The sequence below is a fragment of the Rhinopithecus bieti genome, unplaced genomic scaffold (genome assembly GCF_001698545.2).
Source record: "Rhinopithecus bieti isolate Rb0 unplaced genomic scaffold, ASM169854v2 scaffold_27016, whole genome shotgun sequence".
NCBI classification, from domain to species: Eukaryota; Metazoa; Chordata; class Mammalia; order Primates; family Cercopithecidae; genus Rhinopithecus; species Rhinopithecus bieti.
In genome coordinates, this window is record NW_016812222.1 from 1,193,466 (window position 1) to 1,208,345 (window position 14,880).

General features: G+C 42.2%; 1 protein-coding gene across 2 annotated transcripts in view; it reads left to right on the top strand.

Annotated features, from left to right (window-relative positions):
* The window catches only part of CSNK2A1 (casein kinase 2 alpha 1), a 66,580-nt gene extending 55,776 nt beyond the window's left edge, over window positions 1-10,804 (top strand). For both annotated transcript variants that reach the window (XM_017895733.1, XM_017895732.1), the window contains 5 exons: window positions 1,231-1,332; window positions 2,325-2,425; window positions 3,582-3,730; window positions 4,690-4,776; window positions 7,811-10,804. In XM_017895733.1, coding sequence (XP_017751222.1) covers window positions 1,231-1,332; window positions 2,325-2,425; window positions 3,582-3,730; window positions 4,690-4,776; window positions 7,811-7,926 — 555 coding nt within the window. In that variant the 3' untranslated portion in view covers window positions 7,927-10,804. The remainder of the gene's footprint in view (window positions 1-1,230; window positions 1,333-2,324; window positions 2,426-3,581; window positions 3,731-4,689; window positions 4,777-7,810) is intronic.
* Window positions 10,805-14,880: the final 4,076 nt, after the last annotated feature.

Below are 14,880 nucleotides of genomic sequence, written 5' to 3' on the forward strand. Positions count from 1 at the left end.
AAAAAAAAAAAAAAAAAAAAAAAAGTTTCAGACTCTTTGTTCTTGTAGGAATTTCTTTCTTGGGATCTTAAGGCTATAGCCCTGAGCTCAAAAGCGTTTTATGCATAAAAATAGTTTGTACAGTATTACTAATAATTGTGAAAAACAGAACACTGTCCTATTATAGGAGAATTAAAGATTAAATTCTGAAACATTTATGTAATAAAATACTAATGATACACATTACATGGTTTCCATGGGCTAACAATTTGGAGGGTTTTTTTTGTGTGTGTAAGTGAAGAAAACAATTCAAAATAGTATATTTATTAGCTGAGCATAGTGGTGTATGCCTGTAATCCTACCTACTCAAGGCCTAAGCCCAGGAGTTGGAGGTTACAGTGAGCTATGATCGTGCCACTACACTCCAGCCTGAGCAACAGAGCAAGACCCTGTGTCTTTAAAAAAAAAAAAAAAAAGCCAGGCACAGTGGCTCACGCCTGTAATCCCAGCACTTGGAAAGGCCGAGGCAGGTAGATCACGTGGTCAGGAGTTCAAGACCAGCCTGGCCAAGATGGTGAAACCCTGTCTCTACTAAAAATACAAAAAAATTAGCCAGGCGTGGTGGCGGGCACTTGTAATCCCAGCTGCTCGGGAGGCTGAGGCAGAGAATTGCTTGAACCTGGGAAGCTGAGGTTGCAGTGAGCCAAGATCACACCCCTGCACTCCAGTCTGGGCAACAGAGCAAGACTCTGTCTCAAATAAAAAATTTTAAAAAGTAAAAATTATCTTAAAATCTAGTGAAAGATGCGTGAAAGAAAAGACTAGCCAGGTGCGGTGGCTCATGCCTGTGATCCTAGCACTTTGGGAGCCTAAGGCGAGTGGATCATGAGGTAAGGCGTTCGAGACCAGCCTGGCCAACATAGTGAAACCTCGTCTCTACTAAAAATACAAAATTAGCCAGGCATGGTGGCACGCGCCTGTAGTTCCAGCTACTCAGGAGGCTGAGGCAGAGAATCGCTTGAACCTGGGAGGCGGAGGTTGTGGTGAGCCACGATTGTGCCTCTGCATTCCAGCCTGGGCAGCAGAGTGAGACTCTGTCTCCAAAAAAAAAAAAAAGACTAAAAGAAGTATATGAAGATGTTATTAGTGTTTTGATTTTGAGTCAGTGGAGTGATTTTTTTTTTTTAATCTTTTATTTTGAAGTGACAGGCCTGGGGATTCACAAATAATAGTGAGTTTACTTTTATGCAGATGTACGATTATAGTTTGGATATGTGGAGTTTGGGTTGTATGCTGGCAAGTATGATCTTTCGGAAGGAGCCATTTTTCCATGGACATGACAATTATGATCAGGTAATATATGTTATACCCACTGAAAAATTTACTGGTCTAATGCAATGATAGCCAGGACTGCCTATAATTTTCAGTTCACTGTTTGTTCAGCCACCCTGATATTGATCCTTAGACTGATGTTTTGGGAGCTACCAGCTTAGCTTTTTGAAATCAGACTTTCCCTCTTAGTCCTTGTCATTTGCATTGCTTGTTTTATTGTGAAGAATACATACAAATTGTCATCCAGATTTTTAAAATAGGACATTACCTTAGAATTCTCCTAATACAACCTTATTCTCCAAGACGAAGGTTTCTCCAATATGTTAGCCTATTATTTCTGTGATCCTTTTGTCTCTTTATATGGGTTGAGTTATAGATGTTTCTTAAGCTAACTCCACTTCCCCCTTGAAGACCAAAGGGCTCTTTCATTCACAAGAACCTGGAATGATTCTAGGACCTTGTGGAAGGTACCATTGTCTTGTTCCCTTTGAGCGCCATGTCCAATTTTAATGTATTTAAAGAATACAACCTGAATTCCATTAAAGTCAATAACTCCGTTTCAAGTCATGCAGTACTGAGGAATACAGAAAAAGAAAGAATAGTTCTTCCCTCGAGTAGTTCATAGTTGATCTTGTAGGGGAGTCAAACATAAAACAAAATAGATTATAGTCATAACTTCAGAGTAGAAGTGTGGACAAGGCACAAAAGGCAGTAGCGATGAGTAGTGTGAGTGTGCAATGGGAGCTTCCCAAAAGAAGTGACATTTTCAATTGGGTTTTGAGGGGAGAAAAATAAGAATTCGCCAGGATGACATTTCAAGAGAAAGAAACCAGTTTATAAAGTAGTTTGCTTTTTCTAACACTATCCCATTGAGTTGAAGTCTAAAACTGTTAGGAGGTAGCATTCATACCTATAGACATGATGACCCCTTTATGTTGATTCAATCATTATTAATTGTTGATTTGATCATATAATAGCTTGTGGTACGGGTTTTTGTCTTTCTTTAATACTAGTTGGTGAGGATAGCCAAGGTTCTGGGGACAGAAGATTTATATGACTATATTGACAAATACAACATTGAATTAGATCCACGTTTCAATGATATCTTGGGCAGGTAAGTCATGAAACAAAATATGTGCGTCTGTGGCTTAAGCACTTTGGGTGTGAACTGGCACTTAGGATCTTCAAAACAGTTAAATTCTCTTCGCCAACACTGTCAGGATGTCAGTGGTCCAGTGCCACAGGATGCTGCATTGAGCAGGCCTCTAGATAAAGGCATTGCATTGAATGGCCCTTTATTCAAATTCACTTACAGGAGTCTGATGGAGGGATTATAGCTAGAGGATTCCTACAAAATGAATGAAGTGTAGATTCTAGTAGAAGGGTTACAGTTGAGGCAAAAATCAAAATCTGTCTTCATTTACCTTGCTTCTTTAAGTGAAAAACCTCTCTCCAAGAGAAAGAAATTGAAATAGAAAATGCATGCTTTAAGACTGATGTGCAGACTGGGCACAGTGACTCATATCTGTAATCCCAGAACTTTAGGAGGCCAAGGCAGGAGGATCACTTGAGCCCTGGAGTTGGAGACCAGCCAGGGCTACATAATGAGACCCTCGACTCCATGAGAAAATAAAAAGTCAGCCCTGCATGGTGATGTGTGCCAGTAGTCCAGACTACCAGGAAGCTGAGGCGGGAGCTTCCCTTGAGCCCAGGAGGGAGTGCTGCAGAGAGCTGTGAACATGTGGCTGCACTCCAGTCTGGGCAACAGAGTGAGACCCTGTCTCACCAAAAAAAAAAAAAAAAAAAAAGACTATATGCAGACAACCAACTCTAACAGTAGTGACTAGATACAGTACTTAAACACTTAACCACTTAACAGGAGGAGACGGACTTTCCTGATGCAAAGGCTTTTTCTGGCCAAGTGGCAGAGATGCCAGGAATATGTGTGGGGATGGGAAATAGGCCTGGTGAGCTCAGCCACCTGACCCTCCTTGCTACACAGAAGCAGTCACGTCCTGCCAAGTAACCTGAATTATGTTTCTTAAAACTGAGAGGACTCAGATGTCTTTATTTACTCTAGCTATGTTATTTCCAGTCTCGTTAGCTTTGTTGTCCCACTCAGTGGCACAGTGGTGCAAGATTACTCTCTTGAGTTTTGATCCCTCTTTGCTTTTGGCTGGGCTTTTAGCCACTAAGAAAAATGTAGAAATGAAATGTCGAACTTCTCTGCCCACGTGGCCCATTTCTTATTCCCTCTTTTGGTTCTGCAGACACTCTCGAAAGCGATGGGAACGCTTTGTCCACAGTGAAAATCAGCACCTTGTCAGCCCTGAGGCCTTGGATTTCCTGGACAAACTGCTGCGATATGACCACCAGTCACGGCTTACTGCAAGAGAGGCCATGGAACACCCCTATTTCTGTGAGTCCAGATATCTAGCCCACAGAGTTTGTGTAGGCCCAGAGTCCTATAGAACAGAGTCGTAATCCCAGCTCCTGTTGGATTGCTGCACAGTTAATTCACCCACACTGAGCCTCAGATTCTTCCAGTGGGGATAGTGATGGCAACTACATTGCAGAATTATTGGAAGAATTCTTCTCTAATAGAATACATGACACAAGAGCATTCCTAAATAAACTTCTTTCATACTGTGAGGATGACACCTCAGTCTGGAATGGTTTCAATTAGAATACACAGCCCTATATCTGTCCTTTCTCTAGTAATCACTCATTGGAAAGAGCTAATGAGGCTTACAAATCTTAATATTGTATGAACACCTTGACTTAGATTTGTGAATATAGCCACCTGTGCCATCCTAAGTGAAAATACCACTTAGATCCACCCCATCCTTACTGTGATGTTAGCTACAACATTACATTTTTCCTTTGGTAATAGTGTAATGGTTTTCTAGTGAATCATTTATACTTTTGCCCAGTCTCCTGTACCTGAAGCAGACAGGCTGATTGGGATAGAGAATGTGGTCATAGCCCTGACCTACATGGACCTCTAGCTTTGTCCTACTTGGTACTGAGCTGTGGGCACACTGGTAATATATTACTATCTTTGCCAAGTTACAGTGTCTTGTCTCCATTAAACCTCAACAGGACCAGCTTCATTTTAAATTAGCTCTACTATAAATAATTACCTCATCTTTATACCATTTGGTTGAAGGGTTAGCTTTTACCACAGTTTGATAGGAAAGCTATTTCTATTTTTTACCACTTGTCTAATGGTGAAGGCAATTGCCACCTTAAGTTCTTTGGGGAATAATGTAGAGTATAAGTAAAACGCAAAGAATGAAGCTGGCTGCTTTCAGGCTCCCAGACCATTAGTTTAATCTTTCAAGCAAAACAGAACCTAGCCTTTTTGTCTTTTTTTAGACACTGTTGTGAAGGACCAGGCTCGAATGGGTTCATCTAGCATGCCAGGGGGCAGTACGCCCGTCAGCAGCGCCAATATGATGTCAGGTCAGTTCATTGGTAAATTTTCTTCAAAAAAATGTGGAAGTCAATTACTATTCTTAGCTTTGTGGTCTGATTTCTTGTATACTTTCTCTTCTCTGTACTGGTGGCCTTATGACTTTTTTTTAACCAGGTTTCAGCATGCTTGACACTTGGTATACTTTAATGATACTGTCTTAAGTAGGGTATCCCCTTCTAGGCTAGAATTCCAGCATTCCTAACTGAAAATTTCTGGCATAGGGGTTTGAAAATGCCAAGCCATGAAAAGGAAAATTACACCATTTCATCTTATAGTTTGAAATGACAGTAGTTACGTGGCCCTTAGAAACAATGTTAAGAAATGGGTATAGAGGTGGAGTTTGTGCATAGGTGTGTATGTGTACCAGGACAGTTCTGTGATATTTGCCACAGTAACTATAGAGTGCCTATCAGTTGTAAAAACATAAGTAAAATTGTTTTTCATTATTGAATCATTGTGATGTATAGTGAATCTTTATAGAGGACCCAATTATTCCAAAGGAACTACAGGCACATAGCATAAGAATTAGACATGTAGGCAACATCCAAGTGGGTGCACGAGTGGTAGTGAAGGCATTTACTAGGCATTTACTTACATACCCTCAAATAATTGCTGTTCCCCTCCCCCCCTTTTTTTTCTTTTCTTTTTTTTTTTTTTTTTTTGAGACGGAGTCTCGCTCTGTCGCACAGGCTGGAGTGCAGTGGCCGATCTCAGCTCACTGCAAGCTCTGCCTCCCGGGTTCACGCCATTCTCCTGCCTCAGCCTCCCGAGTGGCTGGGACTACAGGCGCCCGCCACCTCGCCTGGCTAGTTTTTTGTATTTTTTAGTGGAGATGGGGTTTCACCGTGTTCGCCAGGATGGTCTCAATCTCCTGACCTCATGATCCGCCCATCTCGGCCTCCCAAAGTGCTAGGATTACAGGCTTGAGCCACCACGCCCGGCCCCCTCCCCTTTTAAAAAAAAAAAAAGAACTAGCTGCCTTCTAGAATTTACCCCTTGAGTATCCTGCCTCTGTACAGAGTAATGTATATCCAAACTTACTTGTAGCCTTATTTGTAATAACAAAACATTGAGAATAGCTATCAGTAGGAAACTGGTTAAATCAATTATGGTATATCCATTCAATGGACTATGATGCAGCCAGAGAAAAGAATGTATAAGTGTTTCATGTTCTGTTAGATCTCCAACTCCAATATAATAATGTGAAATTTAAAACTCAAGATGCAGGGCCAGGTGCAGTGGCTCATGCCTGTAATCACAGCACTTTGGGAGGCTGAGGCAGGTGGCTCACTTGAGGTCAGGAGTTCGAGACCAGCCTGGCCAGCATGGCGAAACCCTGTCTCTACTGGAAATACAAAAAATTAGCTGGGCATGGTGGCAGGCTCCTTTAATCCCAGCTAGTTGGAGGCTAAGGCAAGATAATCGCTTGAACCTGGGAGGCAGAGATTGCAGTGAGCCAAAATCGCACCGCTGCACTCCAGCCTGGGTGAGCGTGAGAGTCTGTCTCAAAAAAAAGTGAGATGCAGAGCCAGGTCTAAGAGCAGGAGTGGAGAAGAATGTATAATAATGTTCTCATATATGACTTTTTTTTTTTTTTTTTTGAGACAGGGTCTTGCTCTGTCGCCCAGGCTAGAGTGCAGTGGCACAGTTTCAGCCACTGCAGCCTCCACCTCCTAGGTTCAATTGATTCTCCCACCTCAGCCTCCCAGGTAGCTGGGACTGCAGGCGCCTGCCATCATGCCCAGCTAATTTTTGTATTTTTAGTAGACATGGGGTTTCACCATGTTGACCAGGCTGGTCTCGAACTCCTGACCTCAAGTGATCCAGCCAGCTCAGCCTCCCAAAGTGTTGGGATTATAGGCATGAACGACTGCACCTGGCCTGTATATGATTCTTATATACATATTCTTATAAAATTATATTCATGTACATGTGTTAAATATCTCTGGAAGGATATGCCCCCAAAAATGGTGCCATAAGTTGGCCAAGCAGTAGGGTGTGGGAGATTTTTCACTGTATACTTTTTTGGGTTTTTTGTTTTGTCTCACTTTGTTTCCCAGGCTGGAGTGCAATGGTGCAATCTTGGCTCACTGCAACCTCCGCCTCCTGGGTTCAAGCGATTCTCCTGCCTCAGCTTCCCAAGTAGCTGGGATTACAGGCATGTGCCACACCGCCTGGCTAATTTTTTTGTATTATTAGTAGAGATGGGGGAGTTTCACCATGTTGACCAGGCTGGTCTTGAACTCCTGACCTCAGGTGATCCACTCCCGTCAGCCTCCCAAAGTGCTGACATTAGAGATGTAAGCCACTGCACCTGGCCTTTGTATACTTTTTTTAACCTTTTGTATTTTGAACCATGTGAATATGTTACCTATGTGCGTACACACACACACACACACACACACACACACACACACACGATTAGAGAGGTAGAAGAAATCAAATGGAAATAAATTCCAAAACACAATTTTAGCTTAGACAGAAAGTGCTCTTTCCCCATTCAAACTGACTTTTAGTACTTTTGAAAGCTGCCAGCTATCAAGACAGCATGGTGTAAGAGCACATGAGCTTTGACTGCAGTCCTGTGCTGTTCAGTATGGTAGTGACCAGCCATGTGAGGCTATTTAATTGCAATTGAATAAAATTTAAAATGTAGTTCCTCAGTTGCACTAGTCATATTTCAAGTGCTTAGCAGCCACATGTGGTTGGCTACTGGTCACCTGGTTGGACATCTCTGCCCTAGACAGGCCTGGGTTAGAATCCAAACCATGGTTGCCACTTGCTAATCGTGTACCTTGGACAAACTCCTTAAACTGTCCAAGCCTAGATATCTTTACCTGCCTCTTAAATTGATTAGGACTTGCCACTTTGAGGATCAGACTTGAAGTATAAGTAAAAATCTGGCTAAGAAGACGTCTTCAATAAAGAATTATTGTGTTCCTTTTGCAGTGAGTGCTATGAGAAACTGGTAATATTGCCATGTTTGGTGTCTTTGGCTCACTGACAGCTGTTTTCTTTCAGGGATTTCTTCAGTGCCAACCCCTTCACCCCTTGGACCTCTGGCAGGCTCACCAGTGATTGCTGCTGCCAACCCCCTTGGGATGCCTGTTCCAGCTGCCGCTGGCGCTCAGCAGTAACGGCCCTATCTGTCTCCTGATGCCTGAGCAGAGGTGGGGGAGTCCACCCTCTCCTTGATGCAGCTTGCGCCTGGTGGGGAGGGGTGAAACACTTCAGAAGCACCGTGTCTGAACCGTTGCTTGTGGATTTATAGTAGTTCAGTCATAAAAAAAAAATTATAATAGGCTGATTTTCTTTTTTCTTTTTTCTTTTTTTTTTTTTAACTCGAACTTTTCATAACTCAGGGGATTCCCTGAAAAATTACCTGCAGGTGGAATATTTCATGGACAAATTTTTTTTCTCCCCTCCCAAATTTAGTTCCTCATCACAAAAGAGCAAAGATAAACCAGCCTCAATCCCGGCTGCTGCATTTGGGTGGAGATTTCTTCCCATTCCCACCATTGTCCTCCACCATCCCACACTTTAGGGGGTTGGTATCTCGTGCTCTTCTTCAGAGATTACAAAAATGTAGCTTCTCGGGGGAGGCGGGAAGAAAGGAGGCAGGAAGGAAAGAAGGAAGGGAGGACCCAATCTGTAGGAGCAGTGGACTGCTTGCTGGTCACTTACATCACTTTACTCCATAAGCGCTTCAGTGGGGTTATCCTAATGGCTCTCATGGAAGTGTGTCTTAGTTACATCGAGATGTTGAAAATCTACCCAAAATACAGACAGATACTAAAAACTTCTGTTCAGTAAGAATCATGTCTTATTAATCTAACCCTAAATCCAACTCATTTATAATTTTAGTTTTAGTTCAGTTTAAAATTTTGATACCTTCCCTCCCACCCTCCTTACCTTGGTCTTTTTCCCTGTTCATCTTCCAATATGCTGTGCTCCATAGCTGGTAGGAGGGGGAAGGCAAAATCTTTCTCAGTTTTCTTTGTCTTGGCCATTTTGAATTCATTTAGTTACTGGGCATAACTTATTGCTTTTTACAAAAGAAATAAACATTGTCTATACAGGTTTCATGCTAGAGCTAATGGGAGATGTGGCCACACTGAGTTCCATTTTAAGCTTTCTACCTTCTTTTCCTCTGACCTTCCCCTTCCCTCACATGCCATCCAGTGAGAAGACCTGCTCCTCAGTCTTGTAAATGTATCTTGAGAGATAGGAGCAAAGCCACTATCTCCATTGAAGCTGAAATGGTAGACCTGTAATTGTGGGAAAACTATAAACTCTCTTGTTACAGCCTTGCCACCCCTTGCTGTGTGTATATATATAATACTTTGTCCTTCATATGTGAAAGATCCAGTGTTGGAATTCTTTGGTGTAAATAAACGTTTGGTTTTATTTATCAAGGTTAGATTTAAGTTCCCTGTGTAAAGGTCTTGCTGGGTGGGTGTCTCATGTTCACATCTGAGGGGCCTGCAGCCCTGTGCCGTGGAGGCTTCCCAAGGCCCCCACTTTTATACACCCCTCGTTCGACCCATGGTACCGGGCAGGGCAGAGAGGCCTTAAAAAAAAAGCACCACAAGCCAAAGCGTCTCTGGGGATTAAGGATCCTTTGCCATAAAACTCATTTTGTGTCTCAGCAGTGCAGGGATTGGGGATGGAAAAAGTCGCCAGTTTTTGTGTGTTCGTGTGTGTGTGTGTAAAGTGGACTTTCCACTGTAATCCAACCACCTAAGTTTATCAGGTGCTTCACTGAGGAAGCCTAGTTTTTTAAGCACAATAGCAAAACCATCAGCTCTGTATTTTCTCCTGTTAATTCATTACAGTAGCTGCTTGTGGGAACTAGGAAAAATTCTTCCAACATACTTTAAGGCCTAAAATCTTAGTTCCCCATTCTCCTACCTTTATAGATTCACAGGCCTTTCTCACCTAGGCATCATAGGTAAACGTAATTGTTTGGGGAGTTGAATTTAAGGAACTTATCTAACTTTGTAACCCATCTTGGCTTTAGTAACTTTATCAAGGTGGTGGCTTTAGTGAATTTAATGGTTAACTTTAGAGGATGCTAAAGCCTCCTTTCATAGCGCTTCTCAATGATAGGGAGAGCTGAAGGGAAAACATTCTGACTGTGTGGCAGGGTGATTTTCTTCCTTATGACCACTTACAGTGGATATTTATTGTACTTGACCCTTTTATGCCCTAGAATGCTGTGAGGGTTACCATGTTGAATTTGTGCAGAAGCTAAAAGCACCAGATGTGCCAGAGATGCAATTTGTGATTATGTTTGCACTGGATTGTGATTTGAACAGGACACTTATAACTAATGAGTTCTTTCTTTTGAGGTGGGGAGAGGGTTGTAAATCAAGACTTCATACCCTATCCTTGTAGCTCGGAAATTTAGGTGTAGCTTAGGCTGATGCGGAGAGCTGCAGACAGCTGGACCTCGTTACACCCATCAGACCTTGGAAGAAACTGAAGGTGAATGCAGAGGACTCTGAGGTGCCACCCAAGAGCCTTTTAAAATAAATAGAAGTTTTTAAAAATGCTACTTAGAGTCACTGCAGAAGCATGGAGAGAGAAAAACAAAAAAACAAAAGACCCAGTTGGGTGGGGGGTGGGGGGGAGGCAAGGGTTTACAGAGTAACAACTTATGTGTTGTTGTAAATTACCTCATCTGTATACCTTGTATTGGGACACTTTATTTCTCAGCACTACCTGTGTCTGCATTGCTTAGATGGCAGGAGATGGAATGGCCTATATAAAAAGTTATGTTGGCAATTACTCTGAAAGATTTTTTAAAGTATTTTTAAACTTTGTTTGAAGTGGTCCCTCCCTTCTTCCTCTGCTTTTTTTTAAGTTTGAAGCCAGAAGTCCCTCCCCCACCTTGATTTATTGGTTGTAATTGTATTGTAATTGGTATAACTAAAACATAATTGTGCTGGGAAGAAGTTGTGCCATGAAGGTCTTTAATTTTTTTTTTTAATAAAAACATTTAAATAAATGAAATGTCCCTGCAGCCTGAGCAATATGCTTCTCCACCCGACACCGTGTGTGATAGATGGCTCAGTTTTCACGTTTTGAATTCTGTTTCTTGTACTTGAAATGCCTGTCCAACTTACATGAGATAGATTAAATTGTTAGAGTGGGACTGTCAGACAGTATATTTTGTAAAGTAGATCCTCAGGGTATGGCTAATTACTATAGTCCTAAAGCAGCAGAGAAAATTAGAGATTGGTTGACAGATTTGGGCTTTTTAATTTCTTCTCAGTTTTTAACTTTCATCTTTGCTTCGCCTTTTGACAAGTATGGTTATAATTAGGACTGACCATTTAAGTATCTCTTGAAAAACCTAATTTTGTCCCACCAGGAGATTCTCTCCCAAGATTGGAATTGGGTTTGCATAGTAGAGAGGCTGTCTTCCCACGGCCTTTTCCTAGTTAAAGAAACACTTAACCAAAAAGGCTATGTAGTAAGGTCATCTTCAAAAAATTAAAATTTTTTTACCTTGAGTCCTGCTTTCCCTACTGTCATCACTATCCGTGCCCTTCTTTTTCCTCAGAACACCTGAACTTTTGTTGTATTGTTTTGTGTCTGCCCACTTGCATGTAAACTCCCTGGTGACCTTGCATGTCTTATGCAATCCTCATTAAAACCTTTTGTTTTTTGTTTTGTTTTTTAAGTGGGTTCATTTTCCCTCAGGATCGAAGAGTATTGAATGGAATGGCACAAGAAAAATGCTCAACACCCCACTTGGCTTGTAATAATAGGTGCTTAATAAATTGTAGTTCCACTGTCCACTCCATTGCCACCCTCTTTACTCTCCCTACACACACACACACACACACACACACACACACACACACACACACACACAGTAAAAGGAAGTATTGTTGCATAAAGAGCATCTCAAAATCATAAGAACTTTGTCCTTGAGTTTGCAGCTATAATTACAAGCCACAGGCCAGACTGAACTAACATGAGAAGGAACTATTTAAGAGACCCTGATAAATAAGTATCTGAAGGCTAAGGAATGATCCTGGCCAATTTAGTAGACTTAGATGCTTCAGTCTCCCTGCTTTTCCCTTGCTGTATTACCTGTACATAATATAGGTTGAATATCCCTTATCCAAAATGGTTCAGACCAGAAGTGTTTTGAATTTTTTTGGATTTTGGAATATTTGCAGAATACATACCAGTTGAATATTCCTAATCTGAAATTTGAAATATTCCAATGAGCATTTACTTTAGGCATCATGTTGATGCTCAAAATTTTAAGATTTTGAGGACTTTATATTTTCAAATTAGGAATACTCAATCTGTAATAGAAAATTCAGACTATTCTCCAAGTAAAACAGGTATGTAGAAGGTGTCACAAGATGTTCTGGACTCAATCCTAAGTAAATAAGTACTTCCTAGACTTTATGGCTCTCCTTGATTCTGTGCTAAATTTAACCGTCAGAGAAGCAATGTAATGTTACTGCAAGTGGCCTACCTCTAATAGAGTTCTGTCTGGCAATGTGATTTTTTTGAACAGTTAACCTCTCTGAATCTTTTCTTCACAGGTGATTTAAATTGTTATTGTAGCCGGGCACAGTGGCTTGCGCCTGTAATCCCAGCACTTTGAGAGACCAGGGCGGGTGGATCATGAGGTCAGGAGATGGAGACCATCCTGGCTAACACAGTGAAACCCCATCTCTACTAAATATACAAAAAATTAGCCGGGCGAGGTGGCGGGCGCCTGTAGTCCCAGCTACTGGGGAGGCTGAGGCAGGAGAATGGCATGAACCCGGGAGGCGGAGCTTGCAGTGAGCTGAGGTCACCCCGCTGCACTCCAGCCTGGGCGACAGAGCGAGACTCCGTCTCAAAAAAAAAAAAAACAAACTTATTGTAAAACATTCTAGGCATGTACCAAATTATAAAGAAAGCTGTAACACATCCATAATCCTACCACCCAAGTTGAATTTCTATTACCAATACAGACCAAGCCCCCCTTTTGCCCTTTTTTGGTGATACCCTCTTCTTCCTCCCTTCCCCAGAGGTCCCAATATTTTCTCTCTGTTAAATTGGAGTATAAGTACTGATTTCATAGAGTGGTTGTTCAGGTTCGATGACAGATGTCTGGCATATGGTAGAGTTATACCAAACGTTAGTTTCTCTTCTGAATTGTACAGTTGTGCAGACTATGTACAGTAAAAGGGTGCTACATTATGGGGAAGCCATAGACATTTGCATTTGGAAAATTTCTGACACTTTTCCAGCAGATGGCAGTAAAGTGTCTTTACTAGAAGGAAAAAAACCCAAGCCTTAAACATGACAGGTTTTCAACGGGTACAAGTCAAGTTTCTGATTGCGTGAAGGCCAGCATTGCCTTGTTCCCACTCCCTCTACAGAAAGCCAGATATTTTTGCACTGTAGCAAATTACAAACTGGATTTATCTCCCTGTGGCTATAATCACTAGAGGTTATTTGTTTGTTTGCTTTGTTTTGTTTTTTTGAGACGGGTCTTTCTCTGTCACCCAGGCTGGAGTACAGTAGCGCCATCACAGCTCACTGCAGCATCAACCTCTCAGGCTCAGGTGATACTCCCACCTCAGCCTTCCAGGTTCTACAGGCTTGAGCTATCATGCCTGGCTTTTTTTGTTTTTTGTTTTTTGTTTTTTTGTTTTTTCATGGAGATGAGATTTCACCATGTTGCCCAGGCTGGTCTTGAACTCCTGAGCTCAACCAGTCTGCCCGCCTTGACCTCCCAAAGTGCTGAGATTATAGGCATGAACCACCACACCTGGCCCACTAGGGATTCTTACTGACTTCAATGTAAGAAGCCTTTCCCCAGGTACCTCCAGATGGAAGCTTACAGGATGGTCAATCCGTTTCTTAGAGATGTTCCAGAGGGGATTGAGTATTTCTGAATCAGCTTCACTCTTGCATCATCTACTTCGACAGTTTTCTTGCCTCCTGTAATGAGAAAAAGGGGGGGGAAATGCAGCAGCAGCTGAGGCTGGCTTCCTTATCCCACCGTGGGAATCAGAGTCTCAGCTGTTGATAAACATTTCTAGCCATACCTGGAAAGAGAGGACCTTGCTTCTGTGTGTTGTATGGTTCCAAGAACTCCATGGTGAACTTCCTATGACGAACCCTCGATAACCCTCAAGTCTTCAAACCTGATGGTATACCTCATTCTGTTCCCCCGTCTCTGGCATTCCTCACCCACCCAGACTAACTGGTCTTTCCGAAGTTCATTTCTATAATATAGGATGTCCTTGGATTCAACAAACATTTGTAAGTGCCCCTGAGCCTGGTCCTTTGCTAAACACTGGGGATTGAGAGATGAGACACAAGTATGTTGTTAATTAGAAAAGTGAAAAACAAAATTGTGTATATGGGATAATTCCAACTGTTTAAAAAAAAAAAATCCTAGGAAAATGCAAATTTCCAAATCAGCATGGTTGACTGAGCTAACTCAGGTAGGTACCCACCTCTTAAACCCCCATTTATTTGAATAAATGGGGATGCTGACCAAAGTAGCATCACTTACTTTTCAAATAGCCTATTTCAGAGACAGAAATGGAAATCTCAAGATGGCAAAAAAGAAGGCAGAATTCATCCTGAATATAAGTGGGATTTTTTTGTTTGGTTTAGTTTGGGTTTTTTTGTTCGTTTGTTTTGTTTCTGAGACAGAGCTTTGCTCTTGTTGCCCAGGCTGGAGTGGAATAGCGCGATCTCGGCTCACTGCAACCTCTGCCTCCCGGGTTCAAGCAATTCTGCCTCAGCCTCCCAAGTAGCTGAGATTACAGGCATGCGCCACCACGCCCAGCTAATTTTGTATTTTCAGTAGAGACGGGGTGTCTCCATGTTGGTCAGGCTGGTCTTGAATTCCCAACCTCAGGTGACCCACCCGCTTCGGCCTCCCAAAGTGCTGGGATTACAGGTGTGAGCCACTGCTCCTGGCCTAAGTGAGTATTAAAGTCACAGTGTCTCCAAGACAATAGGTCTGGGTATAGGTGGGCCTCAGGCTAGGGACTAGGGTTTGAATGCCCCCAGGGAGAGAGGACACAGACTCCGGGCCTTCCAAAGATAGAAAC